Genomic DNA, 24,445 nt, shown 5'->3' with positions numbered 1-24,445 from the left:
TGGTTATGGTGACCTCATCTCTGTGAACATGTTCCTGAATCTCCCATTTCTTTGGTTATTGAGAAATAAATTCTATTAAATGCACAGTAATTGTGACTTAATTGAAAATTCCATCAACTCCAGATCTGCCTTCAACAGTGTAATCTCTTAACAACAAAATAAAGAACAAGAATCAGGATTCATATTATTTCTTTAGGGTATGTAACAGGCCATGAAATTACACAATGTTTCCAATTTGGCAGACCTGCGAATTCAATCTCTTAGAAGATAATCTTGTTTCATAAAGGACATGATATGAATTAGAGTTGAAACTTGTGAATTGGATACAAATTAACACCCAACCCCTCCCCGCACACAACTGATTCGTTTTTAAATTGTTTCTCCCCCCCCACCTCCCCCTGCTGGCTGGCACCAATTCCATTTCCCCATCTCTTGTGAATTGTTACTGTGCTTTCACCAGTCTGATGAACAGGGGCTGGACTGCATGGGGCTGCCCTGAGTTAGCCTGAAATGAACATAGATGGCAAGAGCTAGTGGGGAGTCAGTTACATGTCAGTTGCCTGCCTGTAAATCCTGGCGTCTAATGTGTTCCTTCACTCGCTCCCCCCGGAGATGCTGACAGCACCCTAGCTGTTTCTCTCCCTTTCTGGGGTGGACTGATGAATCACTGGTTCTCTTGCAGGGTAACCTGTCTGTGTGCCCAGTTTGAAGCCGTCCTGCAGCACGGCTTGAAGAGGAGTCGAGGGTTAGCGCTCACGGCGGCCGCGATCAAACAGGCAGCAGGCTTCGCCAGCAAAACCGAAACAGGTACCGCTCGGCCGGGTGAACGCCAGAGCGCATCCCTTCCTCTCTGCCCTTTTAATGTTTATTTATTTTTTAGTAGCAAGCAAGGCAGTTGTTGTGTGGGACTGCGGGGGGGGGGCGGGAGGCCCTTGGGGATGCGGAGACCCACGGCAAGGATGTCTCACCACGGTCAGCACCTGTGTCTTCCGGCATGTTAATTGAAAGCAAGTCACCCTTTATGCAGAATTCTCAGAGCCACGTGTTGTGGTCTCAGGGGACTTGGGGGGCTGCTGCTGAGGTGCTTATTTCGCCAGCGTGGTGTAGTAATTGCTGAGAAGTGGATAATCTGTTCTGATTTGATGCACAAGGATAGCATGGCATTTCATAATTAAAGCTGTCTTCAGTAACAGTGACAGAAATCAGGCAGATCTCTGAGCTTAGAATTGTGCCACCATCCATTCTGAAGTTGTCACGGCCTTTCCCTTGTCCTGTGCGCCTGTGTCTCTGAATGACAGGAATGATGCTCGTAATAACTCTTAGCACCCATGGGTACTTAGTGGCAGCCTGGCATGTTGTTCGTCTTTCATATACATTAACTCAGTTCACAGGACAGTGCTGCGAGTGGTTGGGATCTCCATCTGTGTTCTCTGCAGTGCAGCCATCATTTGTTCGATGGTTTGCTTTGGATCTGAACTTTTTTTTCTTCTTTCTTAATTTATTTATTTTTAATTGAAGGACAGTTGCAATACTGGTTTCTGCCTGGATCTAAACTTCTTTGTTTTTAATATTTATTTATTTGGCTGTGCCGGGTCTCAGTTGTGGCATGTGGGATCCATCTCCCTGACCAGGGATCGAACCCGGGACCCCCATGCATTGGGAGCACTGAGTCTTAGCCACTGGACCACCAGGGAAGTCTCTGGATCTGAACTTTGAATTGTATCACGTTGTATAAAACCCCCCACACCCCGATTTTGAAGAGCAGGTTCTTTAAGACCCTGCTTGTGGGTGCCACCTTGAATTCCTGAATCTTGCTGCTGTGACGTTAGTGTCCCTGCTGAATGAAATGTGTCACCTTTTGCTGGTCCACCTTCTTTCACATAGAGAAATCAGCCCTGGCCATGTTTGGTAGAGCCGTCTGGAAATTCTCTGCCGACTGCCTTTCCCTCTCACCCACGTTGGCATATCTCCCTTCCCTTTTCTCTCAGCCCTCCAGCAGGTCTTTGATTCTGTTCATCTCACCAGTTGCTCTTTTTCAGAAATGAATGTGGTTTCTCTTGGGCCTGCCAGAAGTATTCCTGTCACCATTGATTTTTCTTCTGCCTTCCTGGGTCACAGTGGGCCAGTTCAGAGAAAAGCCAGCTTTAAGGGCCTCAGTCCTCGTAGAAACTGCAGCTAGTTACCTTGGCCTCCTTAAATGCCAGCCTCATTTGTCTCCGTGGCACTTAAAAAAAAAAAAATTTGTCTGAGCCAGATCTTGATTGTGGCACGTGACATCTTTGATCTTCGTTGCGGCATGCAGACTCTTAGTTGGGGCATGCGGGATCTACTTCCCTGACCAGGGACTGAACCTGGGTCCCCTGCCTTGAGAGTTCAGAGTCTTAGCCACTGACCACTGGGGATGTCCGTTGGTGGCATCGTATGTCCAGGATGCTTACCTGAGCTCTGTGTGGAGGTGGTTTAGGGCTGATTGATGGCTATTTGAGGACATGGCTTTTCCGAGAGTCCCCCCCAGCTTGCTGGCCCCTCTTTCTTTTTATTTCCTTTTTACTGTCTGTGGGGAGTTACCTTGGAGAAACTGGTGTGGAATGGACCACAAGGCTATGGACAGTTCCTGGGCATGGCAGAGGCAACCATGGCTTTGGAGTCAAACTCAGAGGGTAAGCCTGGCATGACCCTGGGAAAATGCCCCTCCGTGCCTTCCATTTTCACTTGTAAAGACAGAGTGTCTCGTCTCCCTGGGGGATTGTCGGGTGGATTCACATGGTAACCTCATGTGAAGCACCTGCTTCATTTCAGAGGCATGCGCACCCCCCGCCAATTGTTTAACCAGTTACCTTCTCCTAAACACCCTTTACACGTCTAACCTCTTTGTCCATCTCACCCCTTCTTGAGGCTCTGACCTTTTGACCACGAAGAATGGCTCTTTCTATTCCCATCCAGACTAGAATTCCTGTCTTTTTGTTACTTGGCCCTGATGATCACAGAAGCACCTACACATTTGCGAGGCATCACCAGCCTTCACATTCTCACTGTTTCCTTGCATCTTAGCATGATTTCTACCCTCATGTCTTGAAGATGCTGATGAGCGAGTAGCCTCTGGCTTTGTTTCTGCTGAGGAGTGTGTGCTGCACAGTCTCCTGGCCGGTTGCTGCTGCTGCTGCTAAGTCACTTCAGTCGTGTCCGACTCTGTGTGACCCCATAGACGGAAGCCCACCAGGCTCCCCCGTCCCTGGGATTCTCCAGGCAAGAACACTGGAGTGGGTTGCCATTTCCTTCTCCAATGTGTGAAAGTGGAAAGTGAAAAGTGAAAGTGAAGTCGCTCAGTCGTGTCCGACCCTTAGCGACCCCACGGACTGCAGCCTACCAGGCTCCTCCATCCATGGGATTTTCTAGGCAATAGTACTGGAGTGGCTTGCCATTGCCTTCTCCGCCTGGCTGGTTAGAAGTGAAGCAAAGACCAGACTAGCTTCGCCCTTGAGTGACTGCCAAGGGCTTGTGTCATCATTGTCGGCAGCATTAATTAACCATGGACAGGTGCAGGATGGTCCTTGGCTGATTAAAACCTCTTTCCTGCCATTGAATGTTTGATTAAAAACCTCATGGGGGGGCAGGTGTTTTTTCAGCTGCTAAGAGTTGGGAAAGATCAGATCAATAGCTTTTTATGGTTGTTCTTAGAGCCATTGAAATAGCCTTGCCAGGCAGAGTGGAGAAAATGAAATCCTAAGAGATGGATCAGACAGAAATGAGCCTTGTCCGGCTCCCTTGTCCCTCCTGGCTGCGGGGCTGGGCCCTCTGTGTAGCTTAGCGATCGGGAAGCAGGGTTGAAAGCCCCACTCCGTGACTTGTCACACACAAGCTCTCTGGGACATCTTCTCTCTGAGCTTCTGTTTCCTCTTGTGTAAAATAAAGATTGTAGCAGGATCTGCCTTGTAGGGTTGTGGCGGGGCTTGAGGCCTTGGTATTGATCTGCCCGAGCTGGTGCACGGTGATAACGTGCCAGTTACTTTCCAGCGGAGGTGATGGTGTTCTTGCTTTTCAAATGATGACACTGAGTCTCAAGTTAGTAAGTTGCCCAAGTTCCCATCTACAGCTGGTAGATGGCAGAGCTGAGGATTCCAGCCCAGGTCAGACCCATGTCAAATTCCTGGCTCTTCCCTGCTCCCCGCCTCCTCGGGAAGCCAGCCTAATGCCCAGTACTGCTCCTCTGTGGACCTCTCCAGCGCTGTTAACTGAATTGAAAGTGACAGGAGAGAACGAGTAATGGTGAATTAATCCACAAGGCTGTTGCATTAGCTCTGTTTCTAAATGAAGAGAGAAAAGCTGAACTTCAACGTAATGATCGAACAAAATGACATTGTTGGAAATTACAATAATGGGATAATACTGAGAGTCTACCAGGGGCATGCCTGCTGCGTGGTTGTCAGGGGTTAGGCTGCATGTAGGGCTGAATTTGGAAGCCGGTGCCCTCGCAGAGTGTGATTTTTAACTGATTTGTTACAGTACTGCTTGTTCTGTGTATGTTCTGGTTTCTTGGCCCCCGAGGCATGTGGGATCTAGGCTCCCTGACCGGGCTCGAACCCGCACCCCCTGCATTGGAAGGTGAAGTCTTACCCTGGACTGCCAGGGAAATCCTTTGTAGAGTGTGTTTAAAAATTTGTTTTTAAGATTCCAGCATTGAAAAATTATGAGATCGTATGTGGAGATATGGGTTTGTAGGTTTTCTTGAACTTGGGGACCTGCCACTCTGGGCCCATGTTGACAGTTCACCCTGCTGGGGGCCCAGCGCCCCTGCCGTCTGTCGGTGGGCCAGAAGTGCCTCATCCACTGCAGTCTGCACCCCTCCCTGAGGCCCCTACCCCTCGAGATGGCATGTTGGCTGCCATTGATCGTTGTCCTGTTAGTACTGTTCCCCCTTTTATCAGAAATTCAACAGTTTTCAAGAGTAAACCGCTCCCAGGTTGTAAGCCACTGAAGCCAGTTTCTGGAGTGTCGGAACCATTATTTGTGTCAGATTTGTCCAGCTTTATCATTGCTTTCAGGGCGAGGATTTGTTAACCTTCTCACCAGGCTGTAGCCAAAAGTCCGTTATTTTTTGTTTTCCTTTTGAATACGCTCTTGTCTTTGCACAGTATCTGGTTATTTTCTCCTGAATGCCAGATGTTGTGTATGAACGAGGGTAGGGACACTTTGAAGTTTGGGATGGTGTTATCCTTCTTCAGAGAGGATTTACTGTTGCTTCTCAGACAGGGCAGAGGGAGACCCACTCAGTCCAGTCAAGGGTCAAGCCAGTTCACACCTGGGCTTTAGTATTTCTGATGGTCCATGTATTTCCAGGGTATAGTTTTTGGGGTTTCCAGCTTGCATCAGCTTCCTGGAGCTGCCATGGCAAATTTGCACACCGTGGGTGGTTCAAAACAACAGGGAGGTAAATTACCTTTTCACAGCCTGGAGGCCAGGAGTCCAAAATCTAGGTGTCAGCAGGGTTGTTTACTTCTGGAAGGCTCTGAGGGAGGGTGTGTTTCTGGCACGCGGTGCTTCTCTGCAGTCCCTCGTCTTTGTCACTCCCATCTCGGCCTCTGTCTTCACACTGCCTTCTTTACTTTGTATCCATGTCCCTCTGGGTCCCCTCCTCTCCTTAGGAGGACACCAGTTGTATCAGACTAGGCGCCCTTCCCCCTCCCCGGCTCCGGTATGACCACCTCTCAACTAAGGAAATCTGCCTAGCTGCTGCTGCTTCTAAGTCACTTTAGTCGTGTCCGACTCTGTGTGACCCCACAGATGGAAGCCCACTAGGCTCGCCATCCCTGGCATTCTCCAGGCAAGAACACTGGAGTGGGTTGCCATTTCCTTCTCCAGTGTGTGAAAGTGAAAAGTGAAAGTGAAGTCACTCAGTCGTGTCCGACCCTTAGCGACCCCACGGACTGCAGCCTACCAGGCTGCTCCATCCATGGGATTTTCTAAGCAAGAGGACTGGAGTGGCTTGCCATTGCCTTCTCCGGAAATCTGCCTAGAGCTTCCCCCAAATAGTCATGTTCTGGGGCTCTATGTGGGCTTGAATTCTGGGGGGACCTAGTTGATATTTTACCAGTGCCTTTCTGCATCTGCAGATCCTGAACTCCATTTTCTTTCCTTCTTCTTCTTCTTTTTTCTAAGACCGTGTGAATTCTGAAAGCGCCTCTTAACTTTTCACCAGAGTTGCTCTGTAGTTTGGAAAAACCTCAGAACAAAACCTGACTCTCCATGTAGTTGGGACTCATGTCTGTAGACTTCCCTTCTCTTTGGGATCTGAGCTTCTCACATCTTTCCTGTCTTTGCAGAGCTCCCAGGACTTCAGTTTTTTTTTTTTTTTTAAACAAGTCTGACTTTTCCAGTTGCTGTTGTTTTTCTGGGGAAATTGGTCTGGTTCAAGGGAATCTTCCGTAGTTGACGGTATGTCCTTGAATGGTGCTTCCATTGTGTGCCTTTTCCCGTGGCCCAATGTGCCTTATCTGTGCATGACCATCTTCCAATCGGGTACCAGGATTTCCTCCTGGGATCAACTGTAGTCTGGGAAAGGGAGTTTGCAGGCAGTTTTCCTTCAGTTTTGTGATGATATTAACCCCTACCTATATATTGTATATCTCCCATTCCCTAGTTTGCTGTCTGCAGGTGTTTTTGTCTTGTTTGTTTTTTTAATTAATTTTTATTGGAGTATAGTTGCTTTACAATGTTGTATTAGCCTCTTCTGTACAGCAGAGTGAATCAGCTATACATATTCATATAGCGCATCTTTTTTAGACTTCCTTCCCTTTCAGTCACCACAGAGCGTTGAGTAGAGTCCCCCGTGTCACGCAGTAGGTTCTCATAAGTTATCGATTTTGTTGTATGTAGTAGTATATATTTGTCAGTCCCAGTCTCCCAATTCATTCCCCCCCTCCCTGCCTTGATAGCCATACGTTTGTTCTCTACATCTGTCTCTGTGTCTGCTTTGCAGATAAGTCCATCTATACCATTTTCCTAGATTCCACGTATAAGCGTTAATGTACGATATTTGCTTTTCTCTTGCTGACATGCTTCACTCTGTATGACAGTTTCTAGGTCTGCCCACGTCTCTGCAAATGGTGCTGTTGAGTAATAGTCCCTCGTCTATAGGTACCACGTCTGCTTTATCCACTCCTCTGCTGATGGACATGTACGTTGCTTCCACGTCTTGGCTATTGTAAACCGTGCTGCAGTGAACCTTGGGGCGCATGTGTCTTTTTGAATTGTGGTTTTCTCCTAGTATGTGCCCAGTCGTGGGGTTACCGGGTCATATGGTAGTTCTGGTTTTCGTTTTTTAAGGAACCTCTACTGTTCTCCATAGTGGCTGTAACCAATTTGCATTCCCACCAACAGTGTAGGAGGGGTTGCTTTCCTTTACACCCCCCTCCAGCATTTATTGTTTGTAGATTTTTTTGATAATAGCCATTCTGACCGTTGTGTCTTTTGTTTGTTTTTGATTTTAGCTTAGCATTCAGATTTCTCTTTGTTTTTGACTTGGGGAGTTTTTCCCCATTTCACCCTCTATGAAATGTTAGTAAGGTAAGCATTACTCTAAGCAGTTACACTGTCTTGGTGGGCATCCCAAACCGTGATCCCTTTGAATAGACTCTCCAGTTGGTTGGGATACGCAGGACCCAGAGAAGCTTGGGATAAGGTCACTTGCTGTGTCTCCTTTAGAATTCAGACCCCAGAAATAAGAGTCGCCGTGCCTGGTAGAGTTGTTTCCTCTGACTTTGACAAGTGACTGGGTTTATTTGCTCAGACAGTTGATTTGCTGGTGATGAGATAGGAACCTGTGTTTTCTGAGTCTGGTCCTGCAGTTTGTTTAACTTTTGCATTCCAATTATGCAAGTGAGCATGAATAATTACAACAGACAGTGGTAATTCCCCACCCTGCAGTCCCTTCTTTCTTGCTAATAGAACTCTGATTTTGTTCTAATGTTGGGTGGCCACCAGCTTCTGCCCTGAGGCTGGCTGCAGGGGGAGTGAATCTGGATCAGATTAGGCCAGCTGTAATGAATTCCATGCTGGTAGTAGTTGATTTAGGAGTAGGCCTGAGATGCAATCCTGATCAAAGGGAAGGAAGGAGAGGTCTGCTAAGAGGCTTCTGAGAAGGCCTCTTGCAATTTAAATGCAGGCACAGAATTATCTTATGGCTGTGGGTTGTTGTGTGAGACCTGTGTGATGTTTGGAGCTGTGGCAGTGATTTTATAACCATGAGGATGGGACAAGTCTGAAGATGAAAGTCAGTAAACTCAGGATGGGAGGTCAGAATGATGGAAAATACCTGGCCCCTGATAATGTCACTGAGTTACCAAATCAACCAGCCCTGGACTTAGTGTTATGTGAGATAATTAATTCCCTAATATTTTAAGGCACTATAAGTTGGATTTCTTTTTACTCATATCCAGAATCATCCTAACTTAAATGAGAGAAAAGCAAGACAGTTTAAGAAAAGTCAGAGCCTGTGTGCCAGAAATGGGAGGAATGATGTGATTAGCACATTCAAACACATTCATCCTAGAAATGATCCCTGGATGTTTCTGCTCCTTTGCTTGAACCATAGGCCTGGCTTTCTTAGTGTTTGCTGGTAACTCATATTGAGCAGCTTTGTGACCTAGGGGTTTGTCAGACTGTTTGTGCTCATTTTTCCATTTTATTGCTGAAATGATTATGCAGCGTGAATGACAGCATCCGCATTTTATAGATGAAAAAAATGAGGCTCAGAGAAATGAAATAATTTCATTAATGTGCCAGAGTCAAAAGGTGGCAGAGCTGGAATTTCTATTCAGGCCTACACGATTGTGATTCTGAAGCTCCCAACTTTAAAACCAGCTCTCCTGACTTTTAAGTAAAGCTCCTGACTTTATTTGTTCGGCTGCTCTTGCTCCTGGTTGCGGCAGGTGGGATCTAGTTCCCCTACCAGGGATGGAATCTGGGCCCGTTGCATTGGGAATCCGGAGCCCTAGCCACCGGACCACCAGAGAATTCCCTGGAGCTTCTGATTTTATTCTTAACGGCATATTGTTTCCAGAAAGAGGTCTCTCTGAAATATCACAATCACCCCAGTTTGAACTTGTGGGTAAATTAAGCAGTAAGTATTGAGTAAGTTAGGATCACTCAGTGTAGAGGTCAGCAAACCACGTCCCACCTCCTGTTTTTGTAAATGAAATTTTGTTGGAACACGGTCACAAACATTCATCTATTTACTGTCTATGGCTGCTTTTAGGCAAAAGTTGTGACTGAGGCCATGTGGCCCATAAAGTCTTAAGTAGATATTAGCGGGTTCTTTACAGGAAAAAGTGTGCCAAGCCCTATCTTAGAGAACAAAGGTCAGAGGATCCCACCAAAACCTGTTGTCACACTGTGTTCAGATGTCTGTTGTCCGTTTACCCCACTAGATGGTAGCGCTGGGAGTGCCAGGTGCCATGTCTGTTTCACTTCCTCCAGACTTTCCAGCTCCTAGCATGCTGTCTAGAAGCATATGGATTCTTCAGTAAAATTATTCTCAATAAATATCCTTTGGTGGGAAGGAAGGGCATTGTTCAGTGTGCATAGTACTATGTTTCATGATTGCTGAGGTACCTTGAGCCATGATCACTCTAGAGTTACTTCCTTTTACTAGTTCATAGCCTGTGCCTTCTTACTGTGTTCTCATGTGTTAGAAGGAGCCTCTTTTAATCCCATGCACGAGGGCTCCACCCTCATCACCAAAGAGTCCACTCAAAGCCCCATGTCCTAATATCATCATCTTTGGGGGTTAGAATTTCAACAGATGAATTTTGAGGGGACCCATTCAATTATAAAAGTGGCATTTCAATGACATTACCTTGGAATTTGATGTTCTTGTAGATCACCATCAGGCTATATGTTGGCAGTCTGTTACAAGGTGATAGGCCTGATTCTGAACATACCAGAGGCACATTTATTATTGAGATGCCCATCTTGTAAAACTTAAATGTAATTTTCCTTATCTGCTCAGCAGCCTTTGTCACCTCCGACCTTGGCACTTTGTCTTCTCTCTTCTGTAATGCCATGGCCCAACCTCTTGGCACACTTTCTACTTCTCTGCAAATCCTTCTTGGCATATCACTTCCTCACCCTCAGACATTAAATATTACTTATCCTTGGATTGGGCTTCCCAGAATCTGCCTGCCAAAGCAGGAGACATAAGAGGCTCAGGTTTGATCCCTGGGTTGGGAAGATCCCCTGGAGGGGGACATGGCAAACTACTCTAGTACTCTTGCCTGGAGAATCCCACGGACAGAGGAGCCTGGTGGGCTACAGTCTGTGGGGTCGCAAAGAGTCTGACACGACTCAAGCGACTTAGCATGTATGGATCCTTGGATTCTGTTCTTGATTCTTGTTTCTATACATACTGTCTGAATTTCTTGGTGAAGACTGCTGGCTATGTGTTGATTAAGTTTTATCTCCCGCAGGTCAACTCCTGGTCTTTCTCTTGAGTGTCTCCATTTGAATGTACCAAGGGCTTGTGAAAGTCTCCATGACTGAGTCGTCATCCCTACCCTCACCCCCATGTTTGCTCCTGTATTCCCTGCTTAGTGCGTGGCTCTGCCCTTCACCCAGGTCCCCTGGCCAGCCCTTGGGCTTCCTCCCAGCCTGCTCCTCCTTCTTCCCCCGAAACTGCTCAACTTCTAGTTTATCTCTCTCTCTTTTAAAAATTGTCGTAAAGTTCAGTCGCTCAGTCATGTCTGACTCTTTGTGACCCGTAGACTGCAGCATGCCAGGCTTCCCTGTCCATCACCAACTCCCAGAGCTTGTTCAAACTCATGTCCATCGAGTCAGTGATGCCATCCAACCATCTCATCCTCTGTTGTCCCCTTCTGCTCTGCCGTCAGTCTTTTCCAGCATCAGGGTCTTTTCCAATCTGTCAGTTCTTCGCGTCAGGTGGCCAAAGTATTGGAGCTTTAGCTTCAGCATGAGTCCTTCCAGTGAATATTCAGGACTGATTTCCTTTAGGATGGACTGGTTTGATCTCCTTGAAAAGATCAAAAAAGTATCCACACCATTAAAATGTCCGTTTTAACCGTTTTTAAGTGTACAGTTAAAAGGCATTGAGTGCATTCACATTGTACAGCCATCACCACCATCCATCTTCAGAACCTTTTCATCTTCCTGAATTGAAATGCCACCCCCATTAAATAACAACTCTCCATTTACCCTCCCGCTAGCCCCTGGCAAGCACCAATCCATGTCTCTATGAATTTGATTACTTTAGGTCCTTCATATAAGTAAAGTCATGTAGTATTTGTCCTTTTGTATTTGGCTTATTTCACTTAGCGTAATGTCTTCAAGGTTCATGCATTTGTAGCATGTGTCAGAATTTTCTTCTTTTTGAAGGTTAGGTAATAATCCATTGCATGGATAGACCACACTTTGTTTATCCACTCATCTGTCGTTGGGTTACTTCTACTTATTGGCTGTTGTGAAAAGTGCAGCCATGAACATGGGTGTACAAATAATTGTTCAGGTTCCTGCTTTCAGTTCTTTTGGGTACACACTCAGAGTGGCTGGATCATATGACAGTTCTGTGTTTGCTTTTTTGAAGAGCCACCATACTGTTTTCCATACTGGATGCTTCTTTTAAAATTCCCACCAGCAATGCACAAGAGTTCCAGTTTCTCCATGTCTTCACCAACATTGTTACTTGTGTGTGTGTGTTTTGTTACATAAATTAACCTATTTATTATAGGCTAAAAGTCAAAGTATTAGTTGCTCAGTTGTGTCTGACTCTTTGCGACCCCATGGACTGTAGCCCACTAGGCTCCTCTGTCCATGGAATTCTTCTGGGAAGAATACTGGAGTGGGTTGCCATTTCCTTCTTCAGGGGATCTTCCTGACCCAAGGATTGAATCCACCATCTTTTGCATCTCCTGTATTGGCAGCCGGGTTCTTTACCACTAGCACCACCTGGGAAGCTAGCAACACTATTAAATGGTGGTGCTTCTCCTGGTCCTTCAATTCCTTCAGTCTTCTTTCTGATGGCAGCCTTGACTGTGGCGGCAGAGGTGGTGGTGAAGGTCCAGGCACCACCAGCTGCTGTTCTCACACAGGAACCGCAGTGCCAAATGCCCACGGCTTGTCTCTTCATCTTGGTTTTGCCACAGAAGGAGCAGGTGTACTTGGCATGCTGGCGGGTTTCAGATTTGTTCACCATTTTCCTGAGGGAGGCATCATACCGGGTCCCATATTTGCCCATGATTCTGACCTCCTTGGTGTATTTTACCAGGTTGCCACCACTTACATCTGAGCCCAAGGGCTATTTCTGTTCTTTCTGATGATAGCCATTCTGCCAGGTGCCAGGTGATATCTCATGGTGGTTTTGATCTCTTCTCTCTTGAAGTTTCAGATGTCTCTCAAAGTCATTCACGAGCTCCCCACCAGTTTGGCCTGACCATGCCCCTCCTCTTGGTTCCTGCCACCCACCCTGCCCCCTCCGGCAGTCCTGAGTCCTCCTCTTGACAAACCTCAGTATGAGGCCACCTGTTTTCTTGTCTCCCTCTCTCGGTGGCCCAGGGCTGAGTCCATTCTTGCTCACATTGCAGCTCCCGTGTACTAGAAGGACCTGGCCATAGAAAGACTGCATTCGGAATAATGACTGGAGGACCCAGACTTCCCGTCTTGCTGCTCATTCTCCTGGGGTGCCAAGCCCCGCCCCTTCTGTCTGCACGTCTTCACAGTTGAAAGCAGGTGGTATTAATATACCTCCAACTCTAAAATTAGAGAAACCAACTCCCGTGATCCTCGGTGGGGATTTTTGAAAATGGTTGATTGCATTTAAATCAAATCTGAGTTTATATTTTGCTTCACCATGTCACCTTGGGTAACAATTTCATTTCTGTAGAAAATTATTTGTGGAGGAAGCTGCCTGTGCCAGGAGAACCCCGCGCCCATCCTTTTGATCGTGAGGGGAAGTCCACCCTCCCCACCCTTCCATCCCTGTCATGCTTTCAGTTCCCTGTTTTTATTTCTCTGTTGAATTCGCAAACTTGCAAATCAGCTAGGTCTGGTGAAAGAGACATTGGGAGGATGTTTGCCAAAGGGGCAGAGAAGATGTCCAGATTGGCAATAAAAATGTTCAGCAGCTGGTGGGGAAATGCTGGCTTTAGGGAGGGAGCGAGTGTGCTGTCCCCATGGGTGAGCTGTTAACCAGTGAGATGCTAGATTCAGTCATTGTCCACAGGATCCTGGGGAGGGTCCTTGACCGCTGGGGTGGCTGAGGGCTTGGGCCAGTGGCCACTTAGAAAGGGGAACAAAATCATTCCAGGATATTAGGATCTGGGGCCAGGTGGCGCTAGTGGTAAAGAACCCTCCTGCTAATGCACTAGTCATAAGAGACATGGGTTTGATTCCTGGGTCAGGAAGATTCCCTGGAGAAGGGAATGGCTACCCACTCCAGTATTCTTGTCTGGAGAATCCTATGGACAGAGGGGCCTGGCAGGCTACAGACGATGGGGTAACAAAGAGCTGGACATGACTGATCGACTTAGCACGCACATATTAGGATCTGCTATAGCCAGACTGGTGTCTCTTGGCTGCAGGGGACCTCTGGCTGTTTCAGAGGTGTTTAATCTTGATGTCCTGTATGTTAAGTCTCAGACCCGGAGACTTCCCTGATGGTCCAGCAGCTGGGAATCTGCCTTCCAATGCAGGGGATGTGGGTTCGATCCCTGGTTGGGGAATTAAGATCCCACATGCCACAACCACGGAGAAGGAAACAACAGCCCACTCCAGTGTTCTTGCCTAGAGAATCCTGTGGACAGAGGAGCCTGGTGGGCTGCCATCTGTGGGGTCGCACAGAGTCGGACACAACTGAAGTGACTTAGCAGCAGCAGCAGCAACATACCACAACTAAGACCTGATGTTGCCAAGTAAATAATCTTTTTTTCAAAAGGCTCAAACCTGGGCTCAGAGTTGTCAGTTTCGAGTTATTATCCAGTCTGTCGGTTCCTGGGTCCTTCACCCTGTCAGCGTGAAAATGGCTCTTGCATGGAGGATGGAGTACACCCCAGAAGCAAACAGGGCACAGGTTTGGGAAGCGCTGGAGGAGGTTCCCACTGGGAGCATGAAGGAGGTGCTGCGTAGACCCCTGCGTCATGTGGACAAGGGCCGGCTGTGCTGGGCTCAGGTGTTAGAGCTGGGAACCCAGATGCCAGCTGCTCCCAGGGCCAGACAGCCCCCAGAGATGAGTGAGTTGGGCCAGTGGAGGGCACCAGGGAGAGGCGGCACCTGTGAGGCACATGGGCCCCGTAGAGCAGGCTGGGGCGTGTGGTCCGTCTGTGGGTTCAGGTGGAAGTGAGGACAGAGTTAGGTGAGCTGCCAGCAGTCTGCTATGGTGGAGGATTTCCTCTTCTCTGTAGAGTAGTCAGATGGGGACATTAGAATAGAACCCAAAGGAAGGAAGGGGGTTAGTCGTCCTGTTATTGGGAGAAGGAATCCCAGGCGGTTCAACAAGTTCAGTGTATGGCAGAAACCACCATAATACTGTAAAGTAATTAGCCTCCAATTAAAAGTAAAAAAAAATTTTTCTCGCCTAAGAAAAGCCCACACACACAGTCCTGCAGCAGGCAGTCGTGTGTCTGCTCTCCAGCTCACTCCCTGCCCTTCCCTGCAAGCTCTGTTCCCAGGCCCCCTCGCCCGTCCTTTCAGTGGGAGGTGGTGGTGCGGTGGGCGGGTGAGAGGACAGGGAAGCAGCTTGATTGGGGGGGTCATCTCTAGCAGTGACAGTGCTTCCTGGGGTCTGTGGAGGTCCCCCTCTGCTGCCGGTCAGGCCTTCCTCTTGTTCCCCCACTTTACTCCTCGGTCCCTCTGCCACAGTCCAGCTGGTACCCACAGCCACGGTAGCGTCACCTGGTACCACCTTTTGTTCCTCTGGCTCCAGGGTTGGGTCCTTTTTTGTTTTGGCCATGACACATGGCATGAAGGATCTTCCCCGACCAGGAATTGAACCCATGTCCCCCCACACTGGCTGTGCCCCCCCCCCCCACATTGGGAGCATGGAGTTCTTAACCACTGGACCACCCGGGAAGTCCAAAATGGTTTGGATGTCTAACGTCAGTTGTCTCTGGGTTCCCTCGGTATCTCCTATTTGCTTTTTGGCTTCCACGGTCTCTGTAACAGATGTCTTATGTGACGTTCCTTCGGTGGGCTAGCTCGTGTGGTTTCTGTTTCTGTGGCTGGGTGGGCCCTGGGATGGAGCAAGCTTGGCTTGTTGGAGGAGCGGCCAGGAGACCCGGGGGATTGTCGCAGGGTGAGTGACAGCACGAGTGGGATGAGGTGAGGCCGAGAGGGAGAGGGAGCAGGCAGCCAGGTCCCGTCTGGGCAGGAAGTGCCAATCGACCCTGCTTTCCTTGCTTTATTTCTGTAATTTCCATTCACCCCCACCAAGATAATTGGCACTTATTCTTTAGAGTCAGCAGGGATGTTTACATTTAAATCTACTGAAGTCTTCAAAAGCAATCTCAGATCATTGTGCATTTATTTATTCTTTAAAAATGCATCAAGTTCTCAATTATATACTTTAAAATGCTGAATTTTATATTCAGTGAATTTTACTACAATTGAAAAAAAAAACACAAGACAGTGGCTTAACTTGCCTTTACTGGCAAGTTTGTTTTCCTAACTGAAAGGGAATTTAATTGCAGAGTTAATTTCAGTTTCAGAATGTAAAATGGTATAGCCGCTGTGAAAAATGGTTTGATGGTTTCTCAAAAAATTAAGCATAGATTTACCAAACAATCCTGCAATTCTGTTCCTAGATGCAGAACTAAAAAAACTGAAAGCAGGGAGTCACAAATATTCACAGCAGTATTATTCACAAGAGCCACGATGAAGAAACAACAACGCAAATGTGCATGGACAGGTGAACGGGTAACGAAGTGTGGGGTTTACTCTGTGTATGTTTGTGCTCAGACACTCAGTCGTGTCTGACTGTTGCAACCCCACGGATTGTGCCCACCAGGTTCCTCTGTCCTTGGGATTTTCCAGGCAAGGATACTGGAGCGGGTTGCCATTCCCTTCTCCAGGACATCTTTCCAACCCAGGGATCAAACCTGCTTCGCCTGCATTGGTGGGCAGACTCTTTACGATGCAACCATCTGGGAAGCCCATACTATTTATAATGGAATATTATTCAGTCATAAAAAGACATGCTGCTACTTACTATAACATGGATGAACCTTAAAAACATACTAAGTGAAAGTTCCCAGACACATGATCCCATGTTGTGTGATTCCACTTACACGCAGAATTTAGAATAGTCAAATTCATAGAGAGAGAAAGTATGTGGGATAGAAGTTTACGGGGGCGGCGTAGGGAGGTGGGAGGGGAGGATGGGGAGAGTGTTAGTGTTTAATGGCTGCGAGGCTTCTGTTTAGATGATGAGAGATGCAGAGTGGTGGTAGTTGCATGACTGTGAATGTACTTCATGTCGCTCAGTTATACACTTGAAATGGTTAAGGTGGTAAATTTTCTTATGTATGTTTTGCCACAATTTAAGAGAGTAAAAAACAAGTTTCAAGTTTACATATTTTGTATGAGTCTTTATCATGTGTTCTTCGTGGTCAACGCCCAGTCCTTTTGTTCTAGTTCCAGGAGGCGGCCTTGTGGCTGATTGAGTCATGGCCAAGTGAGAAAGCCACGGCCCCTCACTGGAGACTCGGCTTTGCCAGTGCGCTTGTGTCTCGTTGTCAGGCTCATCGAGGTGTGAGTGGGCTTTGAGGACGCCTGTGGTCACTCAGGTCTCAAACGTGGAAGCACTTGGCTTGCCTTTTGTTCCTGGAATGGTTGGTACTGTGTACGGCTGATTCTGTTGGTTTCCTACTGAAACATCCATCCCTCTTTTCTTCTTTGGCTTGTCATAGCCCTGATTGTGCTTGTTGGGGCTGTGGGGTGTCCTTCTCTAGGTCAGAGCTCATGAGCGGTTTAGCCAGTCTTGACATGTTCTTCACTCTCTTGTGCGCGTTTATCCTTGTCTGAAAAAAGCGAGGTAATAGAGCTGGCTTTATCTTAACGTCTTTCTTCTGCTGCAGTTGTGAGTGTGAGGCCCAGCGTGGCCGCCTGATGCGAAGAGCTGACTCGCTGACAAAGTCCCTGATGCTGAGAAGGATTGAGGGCAAGAGGAGGAGGGGGCGACAGAGGATGAGTGGTGAGACAGCATCACCGACTCAATGGACATGAGTTTGAGCAAACTCCGGGAGACGGTGAGGACAGGGAAGCCTGGCATGCTGCAGTCCACGGGGTCACAAAGAGGCGGACACGACTGAGCAACTGAGCAACAGCGGAGTGGTGACGGTCTCTGAGACCGGGAGGTGAGGGTCAGGAGGGTGGCTGTTCTGCCCATGACAGAGCCTTCCCACCAGCTGTCTGTTCCTCCAGACCAAATGTGTCTTTTGTTGTTTACAGGGAGCCTAGCTCCGTGTCTTTGTGTTTTCTGTTTCTTGTTGAGTGGTGCTTTTGTTTTTCATTTAAATTTTATTTTTAAAGTTTTTGGTCATACCCCATAGCATGTGGACCTTAGTTCCCGACCAAGGGTTGAACTCGCGCACCTACATTGTAAGGCAGAGTCTTAACCACTGGACTGCTGCAGGAGTCCCGGTTTCTTGTTTAATTTTGAGGGATGTCTTCCCCGTTTCAGTGTCCACAGGCATTGCTCAGAGCCTGCCATGTTGTGGGTCCCCCTGAAATGATTGTCAGGTGGTTGAAGAACATGCCTGTGCTCCCTGCTTTAGGCTTCTTCTAGTTGCAAGTGAAAGCCAGACTCGCAGACAGCCCGAAGCAGAAAAGGGCACTTCCTGACTTCAGTAAATAAGAAAACTAGTGGTGAAGCTGGATCCAGGGGCTCAGCATCCCCCACGTCTGTCCCTGGGTCTCTCTCATCACCACTTCTCTGGGTTGGCCTCTCTCCCAGGTGGGCCACTCTACATGAGAGGGTACAGTGGCCCCAGGATGCTCCAGATTGACATGGCTATTAAGAGTTCCTACCTCTAGCACAGAGGTTAGCAAACTTCTTCCTTAAGGGATCAGATAGCGAGTATAGTAGTTTACGCTTTGTGGGCTGTCTTTTATAGCAGCTCAGCCTTTGTAGCAGGAGCGCAGTGCCACAGATAACTTGTAAACAAATGTACGTGACTGTGTTCCAATAAACCTTTATTTGTACACACAGCGATGGGGCTGCTGAATCTGGCCCTTCGGTTCTTGTCTGCTGACTTCACTCTGAAAGGAAACAAGGCCTCTCTTCTAGTGGTTCAGGTAGAGTCGTGGGGAGGGCCCAGTGGTCCAGGGCTGGGACCAGGGGAATACTCACTTTAGGCACAGAATTGCAGGGAGCTTCAAAAACCCTCAGCAATCAAGATCCATCATATTCTTATATAATATTAAAAAAATAAAAACACAGAGAAGACTCCATCACATGAAGGTCACATAAAAGTCATACAAAATGTCAAACACGGCCAGAACGAGGCGGGGCTGAGTTAGGCCATTTGAGGCGCCTGCCCTGCTGCGGCCAGGTGATTGCTCAGCCCGGGTCACCTGCCGAGCCCTGTGGGAGACAGTGGTTGGTAGTGCTAAAGGCACTTTACAGAGAACCAAATGGAACACTGATCCCCTGGGAAAGAGAGGTACAGCGGCCACAAGAAAGGGCAAGACTTGCTGTTTGCCTGTCTTGGCCATGAAGTACTTCATACACATGCTTTATTTTCTCAGTTTTTTCCCCCCTCATCTCAAACCTCAAAGGCAGGTAGTTATCCCCATTTTACAGATGAGGAGAATGAAGGACAGAATAAGCCGCCCAGGGTCACGCAAGGCCTGAACTAGAATTTGAGCCAGGATTTTTGTCCACCAAAGTGTATTCTTTGAATTGACATCGGTTAGCGTTGAAACTTTGCAAAAATCCTCTGTCATCCTCTGTCAGCAGGGACCCCCAGGTAGCTCACCTTAGTGCTCCCCTCCTGGCTCTTGTTCTTGTCAGCAGATGGCTTTCAGGAGCTGGGAGAACCAGAAGCCCTCACCCCCTTTTGGAATCAGCCTCCGGTTTGAAGCAGTAAGCAATCAGTGTATACGCCCCAATTAAATTATGGACACTGCAGGTGTTAAGTGGCAGGTGAGCTGCGCTTTAAATAGACTACATTAATTTTGGCAGTAGGAGCGGAACCCTGCTGGGATATTGGTGATCAGCAGCCGCATCACTCAGGCGAGCTTTAGAAGGATTCCGGAGCGGTAAGCAATTTACGAAATGGAAAGGTGAAAACACATCCTGAAGTGTTTCATGTATTTTCAAGGTCAGAGGGAGGTGACTGCAGTTTTCAGAAAAGACAGGATGCAGGTGAGAGTCTCTGGACTGAAGCAGTGCTGGATGTACTGATGGTTGTCTGGTGGGTTAGAATGCAAGCTATTGGCTGGCCCCGAGTGATACTGTTAGCAAATGACATGTCTTGGTTTCTGAGAGAGGCTTCAAGTAGAAGCCTTCCTTCACTTTATTCTGTCTTTATGTACAGACACTGACTCAGAGTGGTTTCATGTAACACTTTGCTCCCTAGGCCAATTTTTTTTTTAAAAGGAAAAATTTTAACTTTTAAATAGGAAACATGTTAAAAGAAAAGTTATGCATTTGTGTGGTTTGGACTGATCTAATGGGTTTCAGGGGACTTTCCGGGTGGTCCAGTGGCTGAGACTCCATGCTCCCAATGCAGGGGGCACAGGTTTGATCCCTGGTCAGGGAACTAGATCCCACATGCTGCAGCTGAGTTAAAATTTTTAAGAAGTAACTAGTGGGTTTCAGATGGAGAAGGCAATGGCAACCCACTCCAGTACTCTTGCCTGGAAAATCCCGTGGACAGAGGACCCTGGTAGGCTGCAGTCCATGGGGTCGCTAAGAGTCAGACACAACTGAGTGACTTCACTTTTCACTTTTCCCTTTCATGCATTGGAGAAGGAAATGACAACCCACTCCAGTGTTCTTGCCTGGAGAATCCCAGAGACTGGGAAGACTGGAGGGCTGCTGTCTGTGGGGTTGCACAGAGTCGGACACGACTGAAGCGACTTAGCAGCATTAGCAGCAGCAGTGGATTTCAGAAGGGGGTTAGTTTGGCATTTAGGGATTGAGAGAAGGCATTCTGAGTGATCCACTCTGCTGGTGGTTTTACCAGTCCTTCTTGGTATGTTTCTTTGAAATGATTTCAGAGATTGACTTGATTCACAAATGCACACACACACAGTTGTATGTATGTACACACTTAGATGCTGTGAAAAGAAAAAGGAAAAGAGGAGATAACCTGTATGCTCTCGGATAAGAAGGTAATTATTTAGCGAACAGTGGTTGGTCACCATGGGCTGGACCATGGGCTCAGTGTTTTAGCTTCCTTTTCTCCAGTTACCCCAGAAACCCTGGGGGAGTCTGCACCTTGGGGCTTCTGTTAAGAGAGAGGAGTCTGAAGCTTAGTGTGCTTGAGGGACCTGCCCAGAGGCATTCCCCTGAAGACCCCCTCACCTGTTGTCCTGCCCACGAGACTGGAAGCTTGTTAGGGACGCATCCTTCTTATCTACCTGGGGGCCCATAGCTTCGCCCAGCTTATGGCTCCCAGGAAGAAGGCAGTCCGTATTCCCTGGGCTGAATTGCAGTCTTAGACTGAACTTTTCAGCCTGGTGTCCAGTTTATGGAGATGTGTGTATTCACATCCTTCTGGAAGAAAGGTTCGAAGATCTTGTCACCTTCTCAGAGGGGTCAGTGAGTCTGTTTAGCTCCTGGGTTGGAATCCATCAAGCAATTGTGAACATGATCCTTTTCAAGGAGGCAGAGCCCCCCCTCACATTGCAAGATGGTATGATGACGTGGTTCACAATGCGACAGCTCTGAGGTCCCTTTCTGTTGTCCCACTTATAACTGTGTATCACTGGGCTGGTTACTTCAGTTGTCTAGGTCTCAGCCTTGTCTTTGACATGGAGACGGCCTTGTTGGTTGAGAGGGCTGAGGTTAGATGGAAAATGTGGAGTGCAGTGGCTGGTACGTACTTAATGCCCAATAAGTAGCAGTGGCTGTCCCTGTTGTTGCTGTTACTATTATTGACAGTATTGAAAAGTATTGATGAACTGCTATTAAGTAAAGAAGGTTGGTCACAAAATTAGGTATATACTAGAATCACACGTATGAAAAAAATCTGTGTGTATGGACAAAAAAGGCAGGATGTGAAGCGATGTGATGACTGTTTTATGGATAAAAACACACTTCTTAGCTTTCCCTTAAAGCCTTAAATCTGTTCCTATTCTTAGACATACAGAAATCTCCCCGAAGGAACTAGAAATGAGGACGGTTAGTTATGCACAGGGATGTTCAAAGCATTACACGGGGAAAATTGGCATTGTATTATGTTCCCAGCAGTCATGAAATAGTGTTTAACTGGGGAGTCATCGAAAATCATATTTTCAAAGATCTTTAAACGTTAACAGAGAAAATGTTCATGATCTAGATGAGAAAAGAAACGAGTCCAGATACAAAGCTACGTATGTGTGGTGTGTGTGTGTGTGTGTATATATAAATGTACATGTGTCTCCTGGATGAGGGCATGGCAACCCATTCCAGTATTCTTGCCTGGAGAAGCCCACGGACAGAGGGGCCTGGCGAGCCACAGTCTGTAGGGTCACAGAGAACCAGACACGACTGAAGTGACTGAGCCCAGATGCACGTACGTATACAGCGCGCAGTATGATGACACGTTAATTTCTTGCTGCTGCTCTAACAGATTATCACAGACTTTGTGGCTTACGACAACACAGATCAATTTTCCTACATTTATGGAGGGCCAGAAGTCCAGAGTCAGTCTCACTGGGCTAAGGGCAAGGTGATGGCAGGGCTGGTGCCTTCTGGAGGCTCCCGGGCAGGATCTGTTCCTTGCCTCTTTCAGCTTCTGGCAGCTTCTGGTGGCTTCTAGCGCCTTCCAAGCATTCCTTGGCTGTGGCCGCATCACTCCAGGCTCTGCTTCTCTGGTCACACTACTGCCTTCCCTTCTGCCTCCTATCTCCCTCGCCGTCCCTTTTTTTGGTAAAAATTTTATTATCTATTTTTGTTTTTGGCTGTGCTGGGTCTTCATTGCTGCGCACAGGCTTTCTCTAGTTGTGGAGAGCGGGGGCTACTCTTTGTTGTGCTTGGGATTCTCCTTGCCATGGGTTCTCTTGCTGAGGTTCCTGGGCTCTGGAACAGAGGCTCAATTGTTGTGGCGCACGGGCTTCTCATTGGCGTGGGTTCTTTTGCTTGAGAGCAGGGGCTCTAGGGTGAGTGGACTTCAGTAGCTGAAGCATGTGGGTCCACTGGTTTTGGTTCCCAGGCTCTAGAGCACAGGCTCAATGGTTGTGGTGCCTGGGCTTAGTTGCTCCAAGGCATGTGGGATCTTCGCGGACCAGGGATCCAATCCATGTCCCCTGCATTGATTGGCAGGTAGCTTCTTTACCACTGAGTCACCAGGGAAGCCCTCCCCCTACCTCTTTTAAAGATACCTGTGGTTATGTCAGGCCCAGAGAGACTATCCAGGGTAATCACCCTGTCTCGAAATCCTGAATTTAGTCACAGCTACAGACTCCCTTGTGCTGTATAAGGTAAGATGTCCAGATTCCAGGGGTTATGATGTAGTTATCTTTGGGGGTCACGATTCAGCTATCACAGATGTCAGTTTTGTAGAAAAAAGCAAAGTGCAGGCAAAGAGATTGATTTGAAAATGTTAACAGTGATCACCTCTGGATGGTGGATGGGAGGGTCATTTTTTTTCTGCACCAAGCAGCTTGTGGGATCTTAGTTTCCTGACCAGTGATTGAACCCAGGCCCACGGCAGCGAAAGCCCTGAGTCCTAACCACTGGACTGCCAGGGAATTCCCTGGGTAGGGGGGTCACGTTTATTTTGGGTATACTCTGCAGTATCTTCCTTTTCTGTGCTAAGAAGCAACTCTTTTACCACCATCAACACTGCCCCAGATGCTCCTCTGCACGCGATGTGCGCCCCACGGTGGGGTCCCCTGTCTCCACAGAGCCCGTGTTCTGGTTCTACGTGAAGGAGGTGCTCAGCAAGCACGAGCTACAGCGCTTCTACGCTCTGCGCCACATCGCCTCGGACGTGGGCCGTGGCCGTGCCTGGCTGCGCTGTGCCCTGAACGAGAACTCCCTCGAGCGCTACCTGCACACACTCCTGGCTGACCGTGGCCGGCTCAGGTACCCGGGCAAGGCGGGGGAGTGGGTGCACCTGGGGCCGGGGGTGACCATCGCAGGATCTGCCCACCTGCATCTGGGATGGCCGGGTTCCTATCTTCCAGCCCCAGAGTGTCCGGCTGGGCCGTTGGGCACAGTCCACCAGAGACCAAGTGAAGATGCCTGTTGGGCTCCCTCCACGTGGCAACTGTATGCAGCAGGCACTCAATAGATGCCTGTTATTAATAAGGCCTGGGGTGTGGAGTGAGCTGTTGTCTTAGGACACGTTTGCCCCTTTTGGCAGAATCTTAATTTCGGTTTCTTTCAGATCCAAAATTTCTTGCTCTTTAGAAGTTGGGTTTCAGTGCCCTGTTTCTTGCTGTGTATCTTCTTGCACGCTGGGTACTGGATGATTCTTCTGGCTTTTTTTTTTTTTTAAGAGGTTCGTTGATCTCAAACTGATGGAAGGTAATAGGGGCGTTTTAAGTTGAGGAGAGAAGTCATTTGTTACTAAAAACAACCCCTCCCATCCTTTTGTTTTCTTTTTTGCTTGATCATAAAGTTTATCCTGTCAGTTAGTATAGGCGAGGTTTCGCAGCCTTAACAAGCGTCTTGGAAACCTCAGTGACTTGAGACCACCACGTCCATGTCTTCTGCCTGCTGCATGTCTGTCATGGGTTGAGGGTCTCATCTCAGAGACCCAGGCTGACAGGCGCATCTCTGCATATGCTTTCTGGACTGCCAAGGCAGACAGGGGGCTCTGGCTAAGGGAAACACTGGTGCTCCATGCTTCTGCCCACCGTGAAGCTTCACTTCCACACACATTTTGTTGGCCAGCAAGTCACACTGCCATGGGCAAGCTCAGCAGGGTGGGCGAGGTATGGTTATTCCACAGCGATAGGGAGAAAGCACTGGATATGTGCCAGTGATAGTACAGTCAGCCACCTTCCCTTCAGAAACGTTTGATGGATGCTATAGAACCCGCTGGACAAGACTGAGGTCACTCGCAAACTGTATAGACATAGCTCTGCTAGCGTGCTGGTGTGTTTTCCTCTCATTATGCCTGTGTGCTGATCTTTATGACTTCGCTCTGTCTCCCTCTCCCTCCCTGTCTGTCTTCCTCCCTCCTTCTCTCTCTGAGAAGGGTGGATTAGACATGTTTTGCGTCACTGGATGGTCCAAAGAGACAGTGATCAATTCTGCCCCAGTCCCTTGAATAACTTCCACATCCAG

At 48.0% G+C, this 24,445-nt stretch overlaps 1 protein-coding gene and 1 pseudogene across 3 annotated transcripts in view; one reads left to right on the top strand and one right to left on the bottom strand.

The window, feature by feature from the left end:
- SNX29 (sorting nexin 29) overlaps nucleotides 1-24,445 on the top strand; it is a 611,246-nt gene that overhangs the window by 48,042 nt on the left and 538,759 nt on the right. For 2 of the 3 annotated variants that reach the window (XM_055409515.2, XM_088833007.1), the window contains exons 4-5: nucleotides 683-807; nucleotides 23,056-23,236. In XM_055409515.2, coding sequence (XP_055265490.2) covers nucleotides 683-807; nucleotides 23,056-23,236 — 306 coding nt within the window. Of the gene's footprint in view, nucleotides 1-682; nucleotides 808-16,393; nucleotides 17,355-23,055; nucleotides 23,237-24,445 lie in introns of those variants that run through there. The other variant, XM_055409516.2, reaches the window with a different exon arrangement.
- On the bottom strand, nucleotides 7,960-16,743 carry LOC148773684 (large ribosomal subunit protein eL43-like; annotated as a pseudogene).

The sequence above is a fragment of the Moschus berezovskii genome, chromosome 27 (genome assembly GCF_049115385.1).
Source record: "Moschus berezovskii isolate FMDL1 chromosome 27, NW_MosBer_1.0, whole genome shotgun sequence".
Classification (NCBI taxonomy): Eukaryota; Metazoa; Chordata; class Mammalia; order Artiodactyla; family Moschidae; genus Moschus; species Moschus berezovskii.
Note: the sequence above shows the minus strand (reverse complement) of the source record. Positions and strands in the feature narration are given on the sequence as shown.